Below are 20,496 nucleotides of genomic sequence, written 5' to 3'. Positions count from 1 at the left end.
TGGTTTAGCCGATAAACCGTCTAATAACCTTCCGATAATTGTTAATCTGATACTAATCCGTCTGTTGTCTTATTGGATAGCTAGCAGATTACTATATTTATAATTCCATAATTGTTAAGCCGAACCGTTAAGCGTAATTATCCGCCTGATAAGCACCCCTACTACTAATGGGATGATAGCCTTCTGAGAGTGAAATATACATAATTTATAAGAAAAAATTAGATACTTATTGAAAATTACAAAACCTAAAAAAAATAAATTTCTATTATAGTATATATATATTACTACTATTATAGAAGCGAGTAAGCAGAGGAGCTTGGGGAAGTAAGGGTATTTTCGGAATAGCATTTCGCTTTATGGACACGTGCTATCTCTGATTTTTCCATCTCTGCCACGTTTTAGCGGAGGTACAGCTGCCGCTATGCAAAATCCCAAAGCCACAGAATTCCGAAGAAGATCCACACTTCTACTGTTTCTCTTCATTTTGATTACTTTCTCAACTCATCTCCTATTTCTCTCAAATCTCTCTTCCGATCTTCTCTCTTACGGCTCAATTTGTGCGTTTCGTGGACATAGTTATCAGGTTAGTTATGTTTTACCTGGAATTTCGATTCTTTTTACTCAACTTTTGTGTACTTCTCTGATAATAAGGGTCTTATATGTGTTTGACAAAAAATCTTCAATGAATCACACTTTCTATTCGATTTCTGCGAAGAATAGTTTGATGCTTTTTATTTTGGGTAAACGATGTGCCGAGCAGTAATAGATTTTGAGGTTCTTGTGTCTGGTATTTGGTTAAATGGGAATTCTATTTTGATCTCTTTATAGTTTGTTCTGCTTTTTCAAGTTTGCTCTTGTGTCGATTTCTTTGATAGGTTTTAGCATAGTTCCGTATGGAAAATTGGATATGTTGTGATGATTTTGTTATGCATATGTTGTTTGACTTCTTCAGTAGTATATATTCTGCTGTATATATGTATTGTTATTGCCATGCTTTTGATTTTTTTTTAATGTGAACATGTGTGACTGTAGGTGATATACCATAAGCTTTTCCCTTTAACAATAAACTTGGAATTTTGGTATTGATAACTTCTACAAGTAGACTTCTAAGCATATATACATATACAATACATATATAAATACGTGTCTGTGTATGTATGTATGTATATTTAATAGGATACTTGGTTAGGGGAATGAAATACTTTACTTATTTTCTGCTCCGAATGATTCCGGCTACTTTAATGGAAACTACAGAAGGTTTTCATGCTTTATATCGTTGAACTGAAAGTTGTGACTCTATTTTAGCTTAAAGTATCGTTGGAATTCATTTATTCCTCCCAGGCCATGAGGGATAATCTTTCTGAAGTGATGAATGTGGTCTTAAAATCAATGCTAAATTCTTCTCCCACTGTTTGTCTTACTGCTATTAGAACAATAAAAGGGATGAGTTTAGAATTGTATCCACATGAACAAGATAAACACTGTCACATGCTTATTGCGTTGCTATTTTGGGCACCTGCAGATAAACACTTTCTACTGCAGTATTGACCTTTGATTTTAGCTTCCTTTATTCCACCTTGATGATTAAAAGATTTTAAACAAACATAATTTTTATGAAAAGTATCATCAGGATTTATGAATCAACACATAAGCTAAAGAATTTGAAGTAGTACTTGGCCTGTTGGTCATGAAATCATGATAAAAGGCACGTGTACATCATAGAAAGCTAATTACACCGGATGATTATAGCTGGCCCTTCTGGCCAATACGCTGAATATAGCAAAAAAACATGGGAATTCTCCATAATACCGTTACGATCGGGAAGCATGACAAGCTAGGACGACGACGCGAAGCTCCTTACTTTTTTGTTCTTGAGATTGTCTCATCAGTTTTTTGTTCTTCTATGTACTACTACACATTAATTAGTTGTTATATCTTGCTATCCAATCATTCGTCCACGTAAGCACAGCAAAGCCTAGCCGAAGTGGTGAACACCTTCAATTCTATAACTCTATAATTTTGTGATGTAGATCTGAACACTAAGAATGTATATCTGATTACCAACTGTCCTAAAAAATGTTTAGTCTTGCATTGGAAATCTAATTTCATATTTTTCATGCCTTAGATGTCACGGTGAGTGAGATGCCTACAAATTGATATCATATTGTACAATCAGTTATATTTAGTAGTAAATTAGTTAATTAGGTGTCACAGTGAGTGAGATGCCTACTGATTGACATCATATTGTACAATCAGTTATATTTAGTGTGCAATCTGATAAGTTGATAAACGTTGTTGAATGGGATAACATAGGCAACGTATACATTGAGCGAAAATTCAATGTATGGTGATAGGTTATAAATATTTGTCCTTCATATTAACAAGGTTTAATTTAATCTCTATGTTTGTTCGTCTTATCATTAACATAATCGAGTTGCCTAACGAGAAAGCCTAACACTTAAAATTGATATATGGCAAGTTACTACACCTTTTAATCTTTATTTTTCTGATTTAGGTTTGTACTGTGATTAGAATAGTGACATTTGCAAAACTCAAGTTCTCTTAACAATGGATCCTCATCAAACAAAAAAACGTCCTTGCATAACGGCAGAAGCTTATGACAAGAATGCCAAACGACGTGAAGTATACAACAAATGATCATGGCTGAAAAGAATGCGCTTCTGCTGCAACGGCGTCTAAAAAAAAGAGAGACAACAACTAATCGTCTTCTCGCAAGTAAAACTTATGTCAATCTTGTTGAACCAGCATCTGTAATGTCAGGTAATTTTGCTGCAGCCTCTTGTTCTCTGCCAAAAACAGGTTAGAACATTAAATTCACTATATGTCTTTTCCCATATATATATGTGTATATACACACACACATATGAGTGCGCATGTGAAACAGTTATACCCATTTGGTTTTCATGTTTGTTAAAAAAAAATTCTTGCAGCAACCAATGAATGTGAAGTTTGTACGCCACCCGCTGTGCTTCACAAGGTGAAAAATGTGTTGTGCCCTTTTCATGTCTTTGAAAAAGGTAATCATGTAATCTTGATCACTAAAAATTCTACATCTACTGTGCTCACATGTTTAATCCATAATCGTATTGCATCAGGTTCTACATAAGGCACTTCAAATGAGTCAAGTGCTATATCCTTTGAGCCAATTTTGGCTGACGGTTACTACGAACATAACATATCGTTTCTACTTTTTTGGTGTTTCATAATATTTTCCACTCCTTAAGTCTATTTGGCGTATGCAGGTCATGTAAAGAATAAGAAAAAATTGACTAATGTTGGTTATGAAAAAAAGAGAAATATGCCTAATAATATCCGATTATGCTCTGACTATGTTCCACTTAAAAAAGTGCCAAATTGTGAATTCTGCTCGGCAAAAAAATTTCAGTATGAACCGTCTTCGTTTTGTTGTGCTAACGGTACAGTTAAGTTGACTTATCATAAAATGCCACCTGCACTGAGAAATTTATATCTAGGATCTTCTGCAAAATCCAAGCATTTCCAGACGTATATTAGAACGTATAATAATATGTTTGCTTTTAGCTCGCTTGGTATCAGTTACGATAAAGATCTATCCAAAAGAAACCGTGGTATATACACATTCAGAGTTCAAGGTCAAATGTATCACTTTATAGATGATTTATATCCTGCACAGAGAAGGCCAAAAAATTTGCAGTTGTATTTTTATGATAACGACAATGAGATTGCAAATAGAATGGCTTGCTCTGATAAAATAGATGAATTGATAGACACACTGAAAGATAATCCATATTCTATATTTTTACGAACTTTATCTGAGATTTCGAACTTACAGAACTATCACATCGCACTTAAATGTAACTCTGGTTTGGATCAACGAATATTTAACTTGCCCAGTACTACTGAGGTTGCAGCAATATGGGTTGATGAGAATGATGTTGGTGTTATTCATGTAGCGCATATTCAAATTTATACTCATAGCAATAGAACGCAAAGAGTGAACTACTATTTTGACTGTTATGATCCTTTATAGTATCCTTTACTATTTCCATATGGCCAAAGTGGGTGGCATTGTGGCATTAGAAAGTTTCATGGGGAAGAAAATATGCCTAAAAATTATGCTTTGTCTGATTTGGAACAACTACCAAATATAAAATATTTCACCTCTGTTGACGGATATCTTGATATGGAAGATCAAGTTATGCAAAAAGGGAAACGAAAGAGAGATACAGTTTCAGTTCGTGAATACTACAGTTACAAGCTCCAAATGAGAAACGATGATGAAGATGAACTTCTACATACATGTAGATTACTTCAACAGTATTCGGTTGATGAATATATAAAACTGGAGACTCAAAGATTGAATTTTGTTTTCTTCAATCAAGATTTGTTCAGAATGGATATGTTAAATGGACTTCTTGATATTTGAAGACTTGGTAAACGAGATGCTTCTAATGTTGGAAAACAAACATTTCTGCCAAATTCATTTATAGGAGGGCCTAGAGATATGCGTCAACGTTATATGGACGCTATTGCATTAGTGCAGTATTTTGGAAAGCCTAATTTATTTGTAACGATGACATGTAACCCAGCTTGACTAGAAATTGAGGAACATTTAGCACTTAGCGATGAGGCACAAAATAGACCTGATTTGATTAGTCGCGTATTTAGGGCCAAGATAGAAGAGCTGAAGACGGATATTCTAAAACAAAATATCTTTGGAAAAGTTGTTGCTTTTATGTACACCGTTGTGTTTCAAAAACGAGGTTTGCCTCATGCTCATTTGCTTATTATATTACTGAATGACTATAAATTGTTGACAACTGAAGCATACGATGAAATAATTAGAGCAGAATTACCAGATGCTAATGCAGACTTAGATTTGTGTAAGCTTGTTCTTAAGCATATGATGCACGGTCCCTGTGGTAGTTTAGACCCAACAAATTCCTGCATGAGGAAAAAAATAGGTTCTTGCAAGTTCAAATATCCAAAAATGTTTGCTGATCAAACATCAAAAGGAAATGATTCTTATCCAATTTATAGAAGACGAAACACAGGTGAAGTTGTTAAAGTAAGAGGTCATGACTTAGATAACTCTTGGGTCGTCCCATACAACCCATATTTACTCGGTAAATTCAATTGTCACATAAATGTTGAAGTTTGCTCTGATATCAAAGTTGTGAAGTACCTTTATAAGTACATCTGTAAAGGACATGACAAAATTGTATTTTCTGTACAGAATAATGATGCGAATATAGAAATAGATGAGGTAAATGAATATCGGTCTGCAAGATGGGTATCACCTCCGGAAGCTGTATGGCGTCTCTTTCGTTTTCCTATTAGTAAAATGTCTCCGAATGTTTGTCGTCTTCAGGTGCATCTTGATGGACAACAACTTGTTTCTTTCAAGAAAAATATGGATATAAATACGATTGTAAACAATCCCATGGTTAAAAAAACTATGTTGACCGAGTTCTTCTATATGAACAAAACGAATGAGAATGCCATGAAGCTGAACTTATTGTACAGAGAATTTCCTGAATACTTTGTGTGGTCCTCCAGCGACAAATTTTGGGCACTTCGACAGCGTCGTTGTACTGTTGGTCGCGTTGTAACATGTCATCCAACAGAAGGAGAACGATATTATCTTAGATTATTATTGATGCATGTGCGTGGGCCGACATCGTACGAGAATCTTCTTATGGTAAATGGAGAACCTTGTAGTTCATTTAGAGAATCTGTGGAAAAAAGAGGATTATTACAGTGTGATAACAGTTTAACGGAATGCATGTCTGAAGCAGCAAGTTATCAGATGCCATATAGTTTAAGGCGTTTGTTTGCTACATTATTGGTACACTGCAACCCTACCAATCCAAGAGAACTATGGGAGCAGTTTGAAGAGTCTATGTCTGAAGATTATAAACTGTTACAGACTATTGAAATAAAAGAAATCCGATATCAAGTTCTGAACCATATCAATGATATTTTGCATTCTATGGGTCACAATGTAAATGAATATCAACTCATTCCACAAACTATTAGGACTTCCGCAGCAGCGAAAGAAGCAAAAGAGATTCACTTTGAAAGAACTATTACTGTAAGTGAAGACGAGGTACAATTGCATAAGAGACTAAATAAAAATCAACTGACAGTATATGATGTAATTATCAATAGAGTATTTTCTAACAAAGCAGGCGCATTTTTCATTGACGGTCCAGGAGGAACTGGAAAAACTTTCTTATATCGTGCTTTACTAGCAACTGTACGGTCTATGGGATATATCGCTTTGGCAACTGCGACTTCTGGTGTCGCTGCTTCTATTCTCCCTGGTGGGCGTACTGCACATTCACGCTTTAAAATTCCTATTGATATTAACGAGAATGTCAGCTGCAATATTAGTAAACAAAGCGCACTCGCGAGTTTAATTCGCGATGCAAAATTGATTGTATGGGATGAGGCATCTATGGCAAATAAAAGAATGCTAGAAGTTTTTGATTTGCTACTAAAAGATCTTATGGATACAAATATTTTATTCGGTGGGAAAGTAGTTGTTTTTGGGGGTGATTTTAGACAAACTCTTCCCGTTGTGAGAAATGGAAAAAAGGAAGATTTTATTAATCAAAGTTTGTTATATTGCAGCATTTGGGCCAAGCTAGAAAAAATACAATTATGTGAGAATATGAGAGCAAAAACAGATCCGACATTTTGTGATTATTTGCTAAGAATTGGGAATGGACAAGAACGTCTTAACGCAACAAACAACATTGAAGTACCAAATTCTTTAATTGTGCCTTTCACAACTGAAAGAGAATCTTTAGATAAACTATTCACAATAACATATCCATATTTGAATTCATCTGGTTATGACGCTTCTTGTACAGACTCCCATGTAATTTTGACAACAAAAAATAATTTTGTCGATGAAATCAACGATATGCTTATTACTCAATTTCCAGGAAAAGCAAGAACATTTGTTGGTATTGATGAGACCATTGAATCTGACAATCAATCACAATTTGAAGATCTATTGCATACTTTAAACCCTACAAGTTTGCCTCCGTATATATTATCTTTGAAAAAGAATTGTCCAATTATGTTATTACGAAACTTAAATCCATATGAAGGTTTATGTAATGGCACGCGATTAAACTGTTGTGAATTTAAAACGCATGTTCTAAGTGCTAAGATTGCAACATGTGATTTCAAGAATACGCATGTATTTATTCCAAGAATATCATTATTATCATCAAATGATGAAAAATTACCTGTTCAATTCAAGAGAACACAATTTCCAGTAAGATTGTGCTTTGCTATGACTATAAATAAAGCACAGGGTCAAACATTGGATTTTGTGGGAATTTATTTGCGTGAACCTGTATTTTCCCACGGCCAACTTTATGTTGCCTTATCTAGAGCAAAGAGTTCGAACTGTGTGAAATTGTTGATTCGACCTCCCACCCCAACTAGCGATGATGATCATTCTACCTGTAACATAGTTTACGATGAAATCATTCAAAAGGCAATCATGTGATGTTTCTTACTACAAGATGATTCTCTAAGTCTTTTGTTCTGGACTGGATAATTCCTCAGTGGATTATACTTCGTTTACATCTCTAAATGTTAACCAACAGGTATTTTCATCTTCCATTTGTTTTCATCTTGATCTCTATCTAATAGAATATGATTGCTTTTTTGGTAAAGAGTTATTGAATTATTCATTTATGTAATTTTTTATTTCTCTATCTGCTTCGCTAATTCTCTGCTTTTTCTTCTAGGATTGTTGTTACCTGAGATCCCCATTTAGGTTTGTTTTCCATGCTTCCTGGCTTTTTTTGACTTCTACGTTCTCCATTGGTACCTTTTCTAAGTAAGCTTTGCGGTTAATTACTACAAAATGAATTATTTATAAAAACTTTGAAGTTTCAAAATTGCAATTACAAAATTGCATCATATATCTATAGAAGATTTTAATGGAAATACCAGCATATCTAATATCTTACTTTCATGGTGTTTTACATCTACATCTGGAGTGGCTTCTGTTTTCCTTTTACTTTGTTCTTCCAGTTATATAACCTTATTCATTCTTTAGTGTTTACCTAAAATAAAAAAGTGTTAAACAAGACTGATGAATGGTTGTACGATGAATTACTAACCTTGCTAGGACATTCTGCGGTCATGAAAATTATAACTGGTGACAATTAATTAATCATTCTACGATTGTTCCTGGTGCAAGATGGAGGGCTAATATATTTTTATTGGAATGTTGCATATAGGTAAAGCATATTACATTACTGTAGCATGATGTTTGTAGGTGGTGTTCTAAATTTTTTTGCTTTCTCTTTAGAGAAATATAATATGTACATGATGATAAATCTAATATTTGGAAAAGCCAAAAAGAAAAAGAGAGCAAAACAAATGCATTCCGAAAGCAAACGCAAGCCTGATATGTCTATAAATCTGTATGTTTCATTTCTTTCGCTACTTGCTACTTCTCAATTTCGCCAACATCTGTTTTGACTCTTTAAGTCTCCTCTCCGGTGGATCTATGAAAAATTAGCACTAAACTTCTCCATGATTTTTCCTTGCAGTTGGTGTGCCAGTCAAGAAAAACTTTGCAGGTTTGCTTCTCCGACATTTCAACAAATTTTGTCGTTCTTTGATAAAATATTTTAAGATTTATTATAACTGACTTGACACACTTTCTTATTATCCTAAAGTCTAATCATTGGAGCTTTTCTGTCACGTGGAAAAGGTATGAAATTGCATTTGCAGGTAGTATAAAATTAACCTATATTTTTTTAGCAAATGAGCTATTACATTGTTTGATAAATGCTATTGATGTTATCTTTGAATAGGTCATCAAGCAATATTGAGTTATCGATCATTTTTTTTTGTTGCAAATGTGAGAAAATAAGATGATGATATGTTACTATTAGAATGTGAAATGAATATGATAAGCCAACTTTTGAAAGAATTTTCATTTTACATGATTGAATGGATATTCATATTTTCCTCCTTTAATTTGTTGGACTTTGTGTTTTTTATTTTGCCTGGTATAACGATTAAGCTCTATTCTCCTACTGTTTGCTAACTCAACTGCTTTTAGGATTTTGGACAGAAATTACATAAAATTTTGGTACTTTTACTTCATTTATTTTATTTGTGTAAAAGAAAAGGCCAAAGCTGAAAAATGTGTTGTTGGCTACTCAAAAATACCACATTCCGTTAAGTCGAAAGATTTTAGCTGTAGTAGTTGGGGCAAAATGTAAACCTACATTCCACCCGAAAAGGAAAGAACTTTACATCAATTAATTTTGCCTATCCAGAAGTTTGTGACTACTTGCATGTGCATATTAGATGAGGGAATACAGACATGAATATGGTAGGTATTTGATAAAACAAAAACACCTGAACAAACAAGGTAACATTAATGATATAGTAAGAAATAGATTTATATATATTATTCTCCCTATAGAATACTACATTTACTATTTTACAAAGGAAAATAAGTAGTATATTCATCTTAAAAAAAATTTAACCCCAAAAGTAATATTTTTTTGTTAAATTAATCATTTTTATGTAGATAAGCAAATAAAGTTGTATTATTAATATGATCATTAAGGGAATAAGTAAGTTGATGGCTCTTTTATAATGAAATATTGCAAAAAAATTCTTTTAATGTTTCTTGTTCACTCTATAGATGTTTGGAGTATCCAGGTTTCGAAGTTTAATCACCACTAAATGTTCTTACAGTTTAATTTAACTGAGAATATACTGCTGACAAATATACTTCTGACTCCAATATTATTACTGTAGTGTAGAAACACTTACTGATGACATAACAGCTGTACAAAGGGATCACGAACACAGATTTCAAACTAAGAAAGGAGAATAATAAATGATACAGCTTGAGAAGAAACCAAGAGAAAACAAATAACTCTTCAAGAAGACACAGCCTAACAAGAAACGATCAGAGCAAAGACAAGGTAAGTGTTTTTCCGCTATTTAGAGAGATTTACAATGTGATATGCTCATTGAAAATTGGCACATATGCTTACACTTTTTATTTACTTTATTTCACTAGCTTTTTCTTCTACTGATGTGTAAAGGATATGCCTCCATCTCTGATAGAATCCAACACTAAAATATAGTTGTTTCATTACAAGGTCCACAATTGAATACAAGTAACTGCCATCTAATTCCATTATGTGCTAAATACATGCAGGATAACGTACTTGAAATGTCATTATTCAAAATTTGTATATTTAATCCGGCCAAGTGATTCCATTTTTACTAGTCAGAGATCTATTTTGTTTTGAGTTATTACTATATAGGCCTAATAAGTATATCTTTTTCCTTTGCGAGCAGGTCAAGTCTATCACGAGTTTATCTTCCCAAAACTATTTGACAAACTTTTTGCACACATGAAATATTGAAGAGGGGTTCCTTTGCGAGCAGGTCAAGTCTATCACGAGTTTATCTTTGCCCAGGTTTGTCATTTATGGCAAAAGGACTTTCTAACTGTATGAGAAAAGATTGCTTAACAGATGCAACCCTTGCATCAGGCACTGGCGACTATCCTCTGACAACTATCCTGAAGAAAACATTCTGAATACATTAGAACTAAGTGACCGGGTTGGTCCCAATACCGGGTATATAAGCAGTGACTTCAAATCCAGAGGTATGCAGGGTTGTTCATATTTCTCCATTTGCTAATAGATTATCAATGCATCTTCCATATCATCTTCAGTTCCTGAGATGCTTTTCCAATTATGAAGCTTTGAGGTTCTCCTTGGCCATATCGACACTTGCAAAGAAGTTAGTCAAGCGCATGATTGAGAGGAGCTCTAACTCTGTTGGAATTTCTATCCACCTTCACTTTGAGGAGGTACAATCTCTCTTCTTAGTTCTGCTTGCAAAGGATTTTCTGGAAGTCCATTGACACTGTTGATCTACAATCTAATGATGCAAACTCCAACTTACATGTGAAGGACATGATAGCCTTTTCATGTTGTATTTATGATGGAGGAGTGGTTGAAAAGTCACAAATGGATGTGGTACGTGAGAAGGAATGGAGGAAGAAGTTCAAACAAAAATATCGTGTTATTGCACCTGCTGTCAACCGCATAAATGGAAAATGTCCTATGACCCCTGTAGAGGTTAGAATTTATTTTTATCTGTTTCCCTTCAAATAAAATTGGGCTTCCTATCAGGAGAAAGAAAATGGATGTATCAGTATTACACTACCTAAGTGACATCCTGATCTAACTGTTTTATTTCTGCTCAGGGGAAAAGCTAATTTTTATAGGCTGAATGTAGCTCTTACGTCTTTAGTGGTAAAAGCGAAAATATTACACCAACGTGCTGTATTTCAGCTTTGAACACCAGCCAATTCTCAATTAGAAATACATTGTACAATTGACAAGCTTCCAGAGTAGATCTGGAAGAAATTATTTGTTATACTTGGAGCGTCGACTACAAATTGCTACAAGTCAAAATTGCATTTTAGAAACAGCGAAATGTTAGAGGTTGACATTTCATCTTAGTGCACTCTTTTGCTGAATGTATCTTTTAGGAGGCCTAGGACTCTATGAGGTTTGATGGGACACATGCCAATGTTGACCTTCCGAGGAGTCAACAAATTGTGAATCATATTTAGTTTCTCTGCTTCAAACACTATGTGTTTCTTCGCAATGATCTTTCTTGATGAATAAAGGCTGGGGTTAGGATAGATACAGGGAGTAAATGTATCTTTCTCTCCTTTTTTTTTTGGTATTTTTCTAACTACTCTGGTAATCGAAAGAGGTGAACATATTATTGGTATAACTTGTAGAAGTTTTATGTCTAGGAGAACAGCTTGTAGAAGTTTAGGCTGCCAAAAGCTGTTCGAAGTGGAAATGGATGGTCTATATTATATATGATTAACTCCCTTTTTTGGGTTTATTGGCCTCAAAAAATGACTTTTATTTCCTGCTATTATTGCAGTCATAATCTACCATATGGTAATCGTATATATAAATGAGGATGTGAGTTCAAAAGGGCATTAATATATGATTTTTTTGTTTCTAAGATAATCTTACAGATGAATGCATCTCACAGGTTTATTCACAGCTCTCTGAATTGTTAATAATTATTGCACATAGTTTTTGTGGGTGTTAGATATCCCTAAGTTTATTTGAGCAGATTGTACACTCTTGTGTGAATCATTAACACGCTTAATTCATCTTCATAGCAGAGTAGAAGACGCTCAGCTGGCTGACAAATTACTAGAGGCCATTTTAGTGCGTGCAACAGTACCAACATGAAAAGCTGGATGGATAGGTGAAGACAGTGCGCATATTGCTAATACTGTTAGAATCACATTTATGTATGTAGTTATGGCAGTTAAATACAATCTCTCTTTAGCCTATAGTACTTACAAAACCTTTAGGTATACAAAAACCTTTTCCATAACATATTTCTTTTCGATGGCCCATGATAGATTTAAGTACCTATATAGCTTTATTAACAAAAATATTAAATAGTTGTTGGGCCCGGGCATAGCCCGGGCATACCCTCACTAGTATATATATATATATATATATATATATATAAGAAAAACTCCCAAAAAATAAAGTTTAAGTTTTTTTTGGATTGAAGTCCACAATAAAGTTATGTCCAAGCCCGTCATTTTTCAAGTCTAAGATGAAAATCTGTGATTGAGAAGGTATATCATTGAAACAGAACGTACACTCCATTTAGTAGGTATATCATTGAAACAGAACGTATGCTCCATTTAGCGAGAGGGAAATTTTCTTGGTATACACATGAATAGAACACATGACATGTCAATGGATATCGACAAGGTGATCCTTGAAATTCCATGACAAGTAAGAAATTTTGTCTTGTTCCGAAGAGCCAAGAAGCTGGTAATTTATAAATACATTCTCGAGCTTGACATTAATTTATTTTGAGTAACTCATCGTTGTGATAAAATATGACCCTTTTACCATGTCCATTCTACTTATTATGTTTTTCTTGGCTTCCCTTTTGCCTTTTTTTTTATACGAATGTTTGGATATAAAATTGTAATTTTTGAAAAAAGTAATTTGAAGTTGAAAAATAATATTTAGAATTTGAAATTAATTGGACATGCATTTCACTTAAAAAATATTGCAGTTTTTTATGAGTGGGGAAAAAAGTTTTTTCCAAAATTTTTAATAAGTGGTCAAAATCACTTTTTGATTTTTGAAAAACTCATTTCGTAAAATCTCCAAAAATTTACAAATTTTTATAGACAAACACATTTTTGAAAAAAAACTTTCGAAAAAAGAAATTTTTTTTTATGGACAAACAGGTTCTTAGTTGAAACTTGAAAAAAAAGTTTTCGAAGATGAGATTAAAAATAAATTTTGAAATTTAAAATTGTGTTTGGCATGCATTTTACTTAAAAAAATTTGAAGTTTTGTGAGTAGAAAACTTCAATAATTACTCTAGAGCTGTTTACAACTTAGAGTAGAAAATTAAATGCAATCACAAAAGAATAAAGTAATTTTATTAATTAATTATGAGTACAATTCTGTGTGTCCCTTGATTCTTTTCTCCCGATTATCTCCGTGATTCAGGGGCTGAAGCAACGTATTTCTCGAACGTAGGATGATGCAGACTTTCTTGGATGTATCTGATATCTATGAAAGTATGTTGTGGAGTGGATCTTCTTGGAGTATTTAATTATCAAGAATTATCCGGTCACATCTTGATCTATTTGTGAGTATCCCATGAGTTTATGAGATATTCGAGATGATCTCTATTTTTGAGATGTTTATTTAAGAAATTATGTAACTCTTTTTATTGAATTGACCTAGGGTTATGATAGAGTAGCCTCCAAGTTAGGGTTTTGGTAGAGTAGCCTCCGAGCATCCTGATAGACTCCTAGAATTTCAAGAGTCTGTCTTGTAGTATCTTAAATGTTGAACTTAGCTTGATCCATTAAAATTTTAATGTCTACTAGAACGGTTTTGAGGATTTAAAAATTTTGTTTTCAAATCTACCAAAAAACGTTAAGATCTATAAACAAACATATATTTAAAAACAATAATTAAAAAAAAGCTCCCAAACAAATTTTATGGATAAACGAGAGCTAAGTGGCTTCGTCACGGGATGTTATGGATAAGTGGCTACAGAAATTAGTCAAGTAGCTTCATTCATGAGTGGTTATCGAGAAATGGCTTCATAACCTTTAACTCTTGTCATAATAAGAGTTCATTTTCATCCTATAAATAACTTATCTTACCTTCATTATTCAATTGTCACGACTCAAATTTCATAAGTAGTGATGACACCTATCTTCACCTGCTAAGTAAGTCAACAGTCACATAATAACAATACAGTCGAATAAACATGGTCTAATAACTTAACATCGGAAGAAAATATTAAGGTATATGAGAATAAAACCATAATGCTGCTACAACTAACCTCAAAATCTGGTGTCAACGGGTACACGAACACTATCGAATGACAAGATACAAGCAAAAAATCGCCGGAACAAAAAAACAGTAAAGATAGAGATAACAATAAGAGAACTTCAACGATTGCGGACGATATGACAGCTACCTCGTAGTCTCCCAAAAGATGGCAACAACTCAAGTTCAAAAATTACCTTGATCGGATGTACCTGGATCTGCACACGAAGTGCAGAGTGTAGTATGTACAACCGACCTTATGTACTCAATAAATAACAACAATAACCTTGGGATAAAAGCAGGGACGAGCTCAGAACAATAGTCATATTCCAATATCAATAACCAATAACAGTTCAAAATATAAAGGAAAAATCGTAGAAACAAGTAGCTCAATGATATCATGTTCAGTTTGTTCACATTTTAGAAATTTAGACATGTTTTCGGGTATAACATTTAAAGTCCAACACGGATAAAGCATTTCATTTAACAGATAGCATGTGGAAGGTACACCTCTCTGCCTTCCTGTCAAGTATACGTGTCAAACAACAATGTCACAATGGATCCATCAATACTCACACTTAGCATTGTACGGGTGCTTGGCAAAACTGCCCATCAATCAAAAACGTATATAAAATATTGTGCCCGTGCCCACTGTTGTCATGTCAGACTCTAGAGGGGCGGATCATGCCCAAGCACTAATCATAATCATTTAGTCCAATAGTGAGGCATGATGCACGCGTCGCCCCGAAACAATAATACTTAGCCCAATATGGGCCTGACGTGCACGTTACCTAAAAATTAATACCAAACCGACTCTATGGCCCAAACTCATCTACTGTTCATGTCTCAAATAAGCACATCTCAAAATACTCATTTTAATAGTGTTACACATAAGAGGGATCAACAACATGTGAGGAATCAAATAAGAAGTAATGAGATAGAGATATCATGCACGAATATAGCATCATGACTGAGAACATGTGTACAAATAAAGCATATAGCTCTAAGACAACAAGAATAGCCCTATCAGGTCTCACATAATAGCACTTAGCCTAGACGTGATGTCTAACATGAATCACAATTCAACTGATTAAACAAGTAGGAAAAATATGGATATAACAGGATATGATAGCAGAACAATCCCGGTAATAGCCTAAAGGCCTCCCAAACCATGAACACACTGGTGGACGCACACACGCCCGTCACCTAGCATGTACGTTACCCCAATGTCTTTCATATAACGCAGTTCTCAGGGTTAAATACCCTCAAATCCAAGTTTAGATGTGTCACTTACCTCAAAGCGCATAACTCAATACTCCAACAAATCATTGCCTCGCGAATTAGCCTCTGAGCGACTCGAATCTAACCAAAGCAACTTAACTCCATCAATAATAGTTATAAGAAATAATTCCAAAAGATAAATCTAAGGCCTTTAATCAAAATCGGAAAGTCAACCCAAAAGGTCAACCTCGGGCTCGCACCCCGAAACCCAACAAAAATCACAAAATCTGAACACCCATTCAATTACGAGTTCAACCATACTAAATTCATCCAATTTCATCCACAAATCGACCCTCAAATTATCAAATCTTACTCTCCAATAACATAGTCTAAAATCCAAATTTCCACCTCAAATATGCATAAATTAGGTGTAATAATCAATGGGTAATCAATATTTATCAATAAAAATGATGAATCTTCACTTACCTCTTCAATTGTAGCCAAAAACCTCTCAAAAATCGTCCCTAGGCGAATTCCACAAGTCAAAAACACGAAACCCTTCGATTATAAGTTCTGTCCAGCAAAACTGTACCTGCAGTCCAAAAGATCGCACCTGCGACGCTGCTTTTGCGGTCAATTTTTCGCATCTGCGAAATTCACTTAGACACTCGACCAAGCGTACCTGCGGCCCAATATGTGGGATCGCTTCTGCGGTCCTGCCTTCGCACATGCGCGTCCGCACCTGCGGAGAACTTCCGCTTCTGTGACTACAACCCCTCCTACCCATATCTGCTTCTGTGGAAAAATTCCTCATACATGCAAGCTTGCAGATGCGAAAAATACCTCGTATCTACGACCTCTGCCAAGCCCAGCCAACCTCTACTTAGCGATGAGCCTGTCGCTTCTACGACTTCGCTCCTACAGTCAAGACCTCGCAGGTGCAACCACACCAGAAGCCATAAGCTTCAGCAATTCCTTAAGTCCAAATATCAATCCAAATCACACCCGGGGTCCCGTGAGCCATTCCAAACATAACAGCAAGTCCTAAAATACGATACGAATTTAGTCAAACCCACAAATCACATTAAATAACATCAAAATCACGAATCGCACCCCACTTCAAGCCTAATGAAACTAATGAATTTTCACCTTCTAAAACCAATGCCGAACTATATCAAATCAACTCCGAAAGATCTCAAATTTTTCACATTAGTCCCAAATGACACAACAGATCTATTTCAACTCTCGGAACCAAAATTCGAACCCGATATCAACAAAGTCAACTCTCGGTCAAACCTCTCAACTTTCCAAATTTCGTCAAAAAGCCTCAAACCAACCTACGGACCTCCAAATCAATATCCGTACATACGCCTAAGTTCAAAATCACCCTACAAAGCTATTGGAACCATCAAAACTCCATTCTGGAGTCGTCTACTTAAAAGTCAAACTCCGGTCAACTCTTTCAACTTAAGCTTTCAACATAGGGACTAAGTGTCCCAATTCACTCCGAAACATTTTCAAAACCAAACCAACCTCTCCGACAAGTCACATAACTACAAATAAATATAGAAGAAGCAATAAATATAGAAACGGGGCTATAATACACAAAATGACCGGCCGGGTCATCATAAAATTTGCAATCGTAAGAAATTATAAGCCTCCTTTCTCGCACCCAAATTTGTTTCCTGTGATTATTTCTTCAATATACTCTTAATTATTCCTTCTCTTATTTTTCTTTCCTGACTTGTTGGTTTGTTATTTGAATTTTGTTATTCACGCTCTTTCGTGGAGGAAGACTTATTTAATCATAAGGAACCATTTTCATTGTTGAAATCGTTTTCAAAAATAGTATTAAGCATGACTTATGCTCCATGTGTATCTGCTCATTAAGATATATTGTTAATATTATTCACTTACTTTCCAACAGAACGTACGCAAGAAAAAGAGAAGTTGAATGGAAAATTCATTTATGATTTAACAAATTCATTAACTTTTTAAAAAACAAACACTTTCAAGATGCGCGTCTTGTGCTCACGGTTAGCTTATTGGGGAAGTTTCCAAAAGAACAATTTCAACAAAAACTTTCAATTTCTTATTTTACTAATATGTTAAAGAATTTGTTATTTTCCTCTTCAAAACGTCAGACACTGACTCGTAAATGTAGAATGCTCTAATACAAATGTTGATCGGTTCATTGACTATCTGGCACATCTAAATTTCAACAAGTTACTATGTAAACCAGCTAGTTTTAGCTTTGAATATAGTTATGCCAGATTAGTTAGCTCACACTTGATATAAATAAAAGGGAAAATCAAGGTGACTGACGCAATGAAAGTTCAAAAGGCATTACGAATTTGTACCATTTTGCTAATTCTCTCCTTTTCATTATCTTTTCTGTTAAGTTAATCTTGTTCTACGAGAGGGGTCTATTCGATCGAATCAACTTACGTTTTAGGGACCCCTTGATTGTGAAACTTATTAAGGTTTTCTTTTTCCCTTAAAAGAATTCAGTTTATCGTGATTGTTCAGGTTAGCAAGAAGCTAAGTGCTGATGACATAAACTAATGGAGTAAATAATAGAGAAATTAAATATTCGTCAATCAAAGTATAGACGAGAAACTATGACCAAGAAAATATGATATATTAAATGTAAACGATAAATCCCCTCACGTTATTTGTTACCGCGTTTTTAAAAAAACTAATGCCTAGTAAATTCCAATGAAACTTCAAGAGGAAGAGGCCCATAAAAGGTGTAATGACTTATATAAGCATAAACGATTTTTATTTGTGTAGAATTCAGTCATTTCTCTTCAAAACATAGCATTTGATAGCACTAGCTAATCCATTTGAATATATACTCGAGCCAATCAAATGGCAAAAGTAGCTGAAATGGCATATGGGGTACCTGCACCCCTGGTTAGTGTAGTAGGGGACTGCTTTTGCGTACCATACCAGATAGACCTGATTGTGAAGAAGAAGATAAGAGGACTCACAGACGCACATATTGATGTACTATTAAATATCATTGGTAATCTACACTTCCAACTTGATGGCAGCCTTTTAAAAGAACAAAGAAGCAAAAGGGAATATGATTTTGAGCTCAATAGATTGCATTATGACTAATAGTTTAGCCCAAATTGACTCGCTGATCTTGATCAAAGTAAATTCTGGACGAGTCATAACTCAATCAATTTGCTTTAATCCGTCCAAATTTAGCCCAACCCTCCTAAGTGGAAATGACTCATCTAAGCTTTTTATGGTTTATTAGGCAATGACATGTCGTCATAGGTGGATAGTTCATGGCGGGGAGAGTTCAGATGCAAGCCATATTCTCTATAGCGTGCAACGATCTAGTTCCCTCCGGATGAAAACTCGACTAGATGTCTTCTTGCCAAGCAATGCCGACGAAAATGTCCCTAATTTTCAAGTTATTGGATCTTATCATTCTCAGTCATTCAAAGTGTATAAAGGCGAAACTCTGCCTGCTGAGGTACTAATCTCTTTCTTTTTTGTACTTGATTATGTTTCTGTTATCTTTTTTCTTTTTCTTTTTCTTTTTCTTTTTCTTTTTTTAGCTATTGGATGCACGAAATTTTATGCTTTTTATGCAATTGGCAGGTGAATGACAACTTCAAACTAGGAAGCTTTCTATGTAAAGGCAAGGAGAGCTTTCAAGTCAGAGTTTATCCTGGAGTGGATTATGCATTTATCATCTCACTTCTTGTTATACTTAACGAAAATGACTTCTAGACAACATGCTATTGTTTCTCTCTGTGGTTGTAATTAGTAGTCTTTTTGGTGGATTCTTGTGATGTTTTAATCTACATTGTGTTATTGTGTGATATATAAGCTGAATAAATTTAGTCCTACTTAATTGGATCTTTGTACTTCTTATATTCAATCTGTTTACCGTGAAAATGGTAATTACAATTAAATTTGATTTTGTGGTTCTAAAATACGTAATATAGTTTTATACTAGTTGTTAGGTAATGGATACTAAGTAAAAGATTAAAAAGCAAGATTATAGCTTGAGAACGATGTAATAGTCAAACCAAACGACTGGAGATCTGGGCCTCGAGCTGGCGTATCTGGGGCCTCGAGGTCGAGTTTGGTGGCCGGCTTAGGGCAATCGAGGGAGGATTAACAGTTATGAGAGCTACAATGATGACTCATTATGATCAATGATAAGCAGTAAATAAAGAACAATGAATAGAACACTAACAATAAATGGAAGTAACGAGATCAAGAGAATATGTTAGAGAGCAGAGAGAATGTTCTTATATGTTTAGTACTGAATATCAGATGTCTTTACAAAATGGCAAGGGTCCTTTTTATATGAGGGGGGACCCCAACATAGTACTAATGCATTTATTACAAGGTAAGATAGCTGGCACAACTACCTAGTATGTTGGTGCATACTAGTACTTATTCTTGCAGGTGACGCCAGTTCGGACCACATGCCTAGGGAACTTCCCGCTTACCCTCGATAACCACCGACTCCTGCTGCGTCGAGGTCGAGTGTGAAGAGCCTTCGAGGTCGAAGCCTCGAGCTGCGCCCCCGGATCTTCGAGGCCTTTTTGAGGCTAAGGGAGAGGCACAGTGATCGCGAAATCGGGCCTCCCGATTTCACCCGTATACAGATAGTCCCCGTGTTTCTTAGAGTGAAACGATAAGAAATGACCTCGAATTCCTGCCCCTTTGATACCTCCGTCATGACGACAGTCATATCTTGCCAAATGATTGGCACGACAAAATAAGGCACTAAAAGGTCGCGTACACACAACACTTAAAAGTCTTCATATTGATTACGACAGCTGGCTGTCCTTTGGCCTCCTTC

At 34.9% G+C, this 20,496-nt stretch overlaps 2 protein-coding genes and 1 long non-coding RNA gene across 6 annotated transcripts; all 3 read left to right on the top strand.

Moving 5' to 3' along the window:
• Positions 1–2,660: 2,660 nt before the first annotated feature.
• On the top strand, positions 2,661–8,870 carry LOC138868172 (uncharacterized). Its single transcript, XM_070169560.1, has 12 exons — positions 2,661–2,820; positions 2,952–3,038; positions 3,264–3,949; positions 4,031–4,317; positions 4,429–4,542; positions 4,669–7,046; positions 7,588–7,628; positions 7,773–7,851; positions 8,309–8,456; positions 8,586–8,615; positions 8,715–8,769; positions 8,853–8,870. The coding sequence occupies exons 1-12, from the start codon at positions 2,661–2,663 to the stop codon at positions 8,868–8,870; spliced, it is 4,083 nt and encodes a 1,360-aa protein (XP_070025661.1).
• A 924-nt stretch (positions 8,871–9,794) lies between these two features.
• Positions 9,795–12,467, top strand: LOC104215415 (uncharacterized). Of its 4 annotated transcripts, none has more exons than XR_011405851.1 (5): positions 9,795–9,983; positions 10,366–10,487; positions 10,563–10,678; positions 10,776–11,156; positions 12,230–12,467. It is a non-coding gene; the product is annotated as an uncharacterized lncRNA (long non-coding RNA). The 4 variants fall into 4 exon arrangements; XR_011405849.1 differs by having other exon boundaries at positions 9,796–9,983; positions 12,233–12,466; XR_011405850.1 differs by lacking the exon at positions 12,230–12,467 and having other exon boundaries at positions 9,843–9,983; positions 10,776–10,885; positions 10,989–11,259.
• A 5,997-nt stretch (positions 12,468–18,464) lies between these two features.
• Positions 18,465–19,513, top strand: LOC104215414 (protein LURP-one-related 14-like). The gene is made up of 3 exons (XM_070169559.1): positions 18,465–18,767; positions 18,928–19,149; positions 19,278–19,513. Exons 1-3 carry the CDS (start codon positions 18,531–18,533, stop codon positions 19,407–19,409), a joined length of 591 nt encoding a protein of 196 aa, XP_070025660.1. The 5' UTR covers positions 18,465–18,530; the 3' UTR covers positions 19,410–19,513.
• Positions 19,514–20,496: the final 983 nt, after the last annotated feature.

Source organism: Nicotiana sylvestris, chromosome 3 (assembly GCF_000393655.2).
Source record: "Nicotiana sylvestris chromosome 3, ASM39365v2, whole genome shotgun sequence".
NCBI lineage: Eukaryota > Viridiplantae > Streptophyta > Magnoliopsida > Solanales > Solanaceae > Nicotiana > Nicotiana sylvestris.
The sequence above is the reverse complement of the archived record's forward strand: the minus strand, read 5'-3'. Positions and strand labels throughout refer to the sequence as shown.

Bases quoted from the DNA above. Each gene is read 5' to 3' on its own strand.
- LOC138868172 (XM_070169560.1), top strand. From the start codon at position 2,661: ATGGCTGAAAAGAATGCGCTTCTGCTGCAACGGCGTCTAAAAAAAAGA. The intron at 7,852-8,308 runs GTACCTTTTCTA...TGATGTTTGTAG, and splicing joins GACTTCTACGTTCTCCATTG to GTGGTGTTCTAAATTTTTTT. The intron at 8,616-8,714 runs GTTTGCTTCTCC...ATTATCCTAAAG, and splicing joins AGTCAAGAAAAACTTTGCAG to TCTAATCATTGGAGCTTTTC.
- LOC104215414 (XM_070169559.1), top strand. From the start codon at position 18,531: ATGGCAAAAGTAGCTGAAATGGCATATGGGGTACCTGCACCCCTGGTT. The intron at 18,768-18,927 runs TTGCATTATGAC...ATGGTTTATTAG, and splicing joins ATGATTTTGAGCTCAATAGA to GCAATGACATGTCGTCATAG. The intron at 19,150-19,277 runs GTACTAATCTCT...TGCAATTGGCAG, and splicing joins GCGAAACTCTGCCTGCTGAG to GTGAATGACAACTTCAAACT.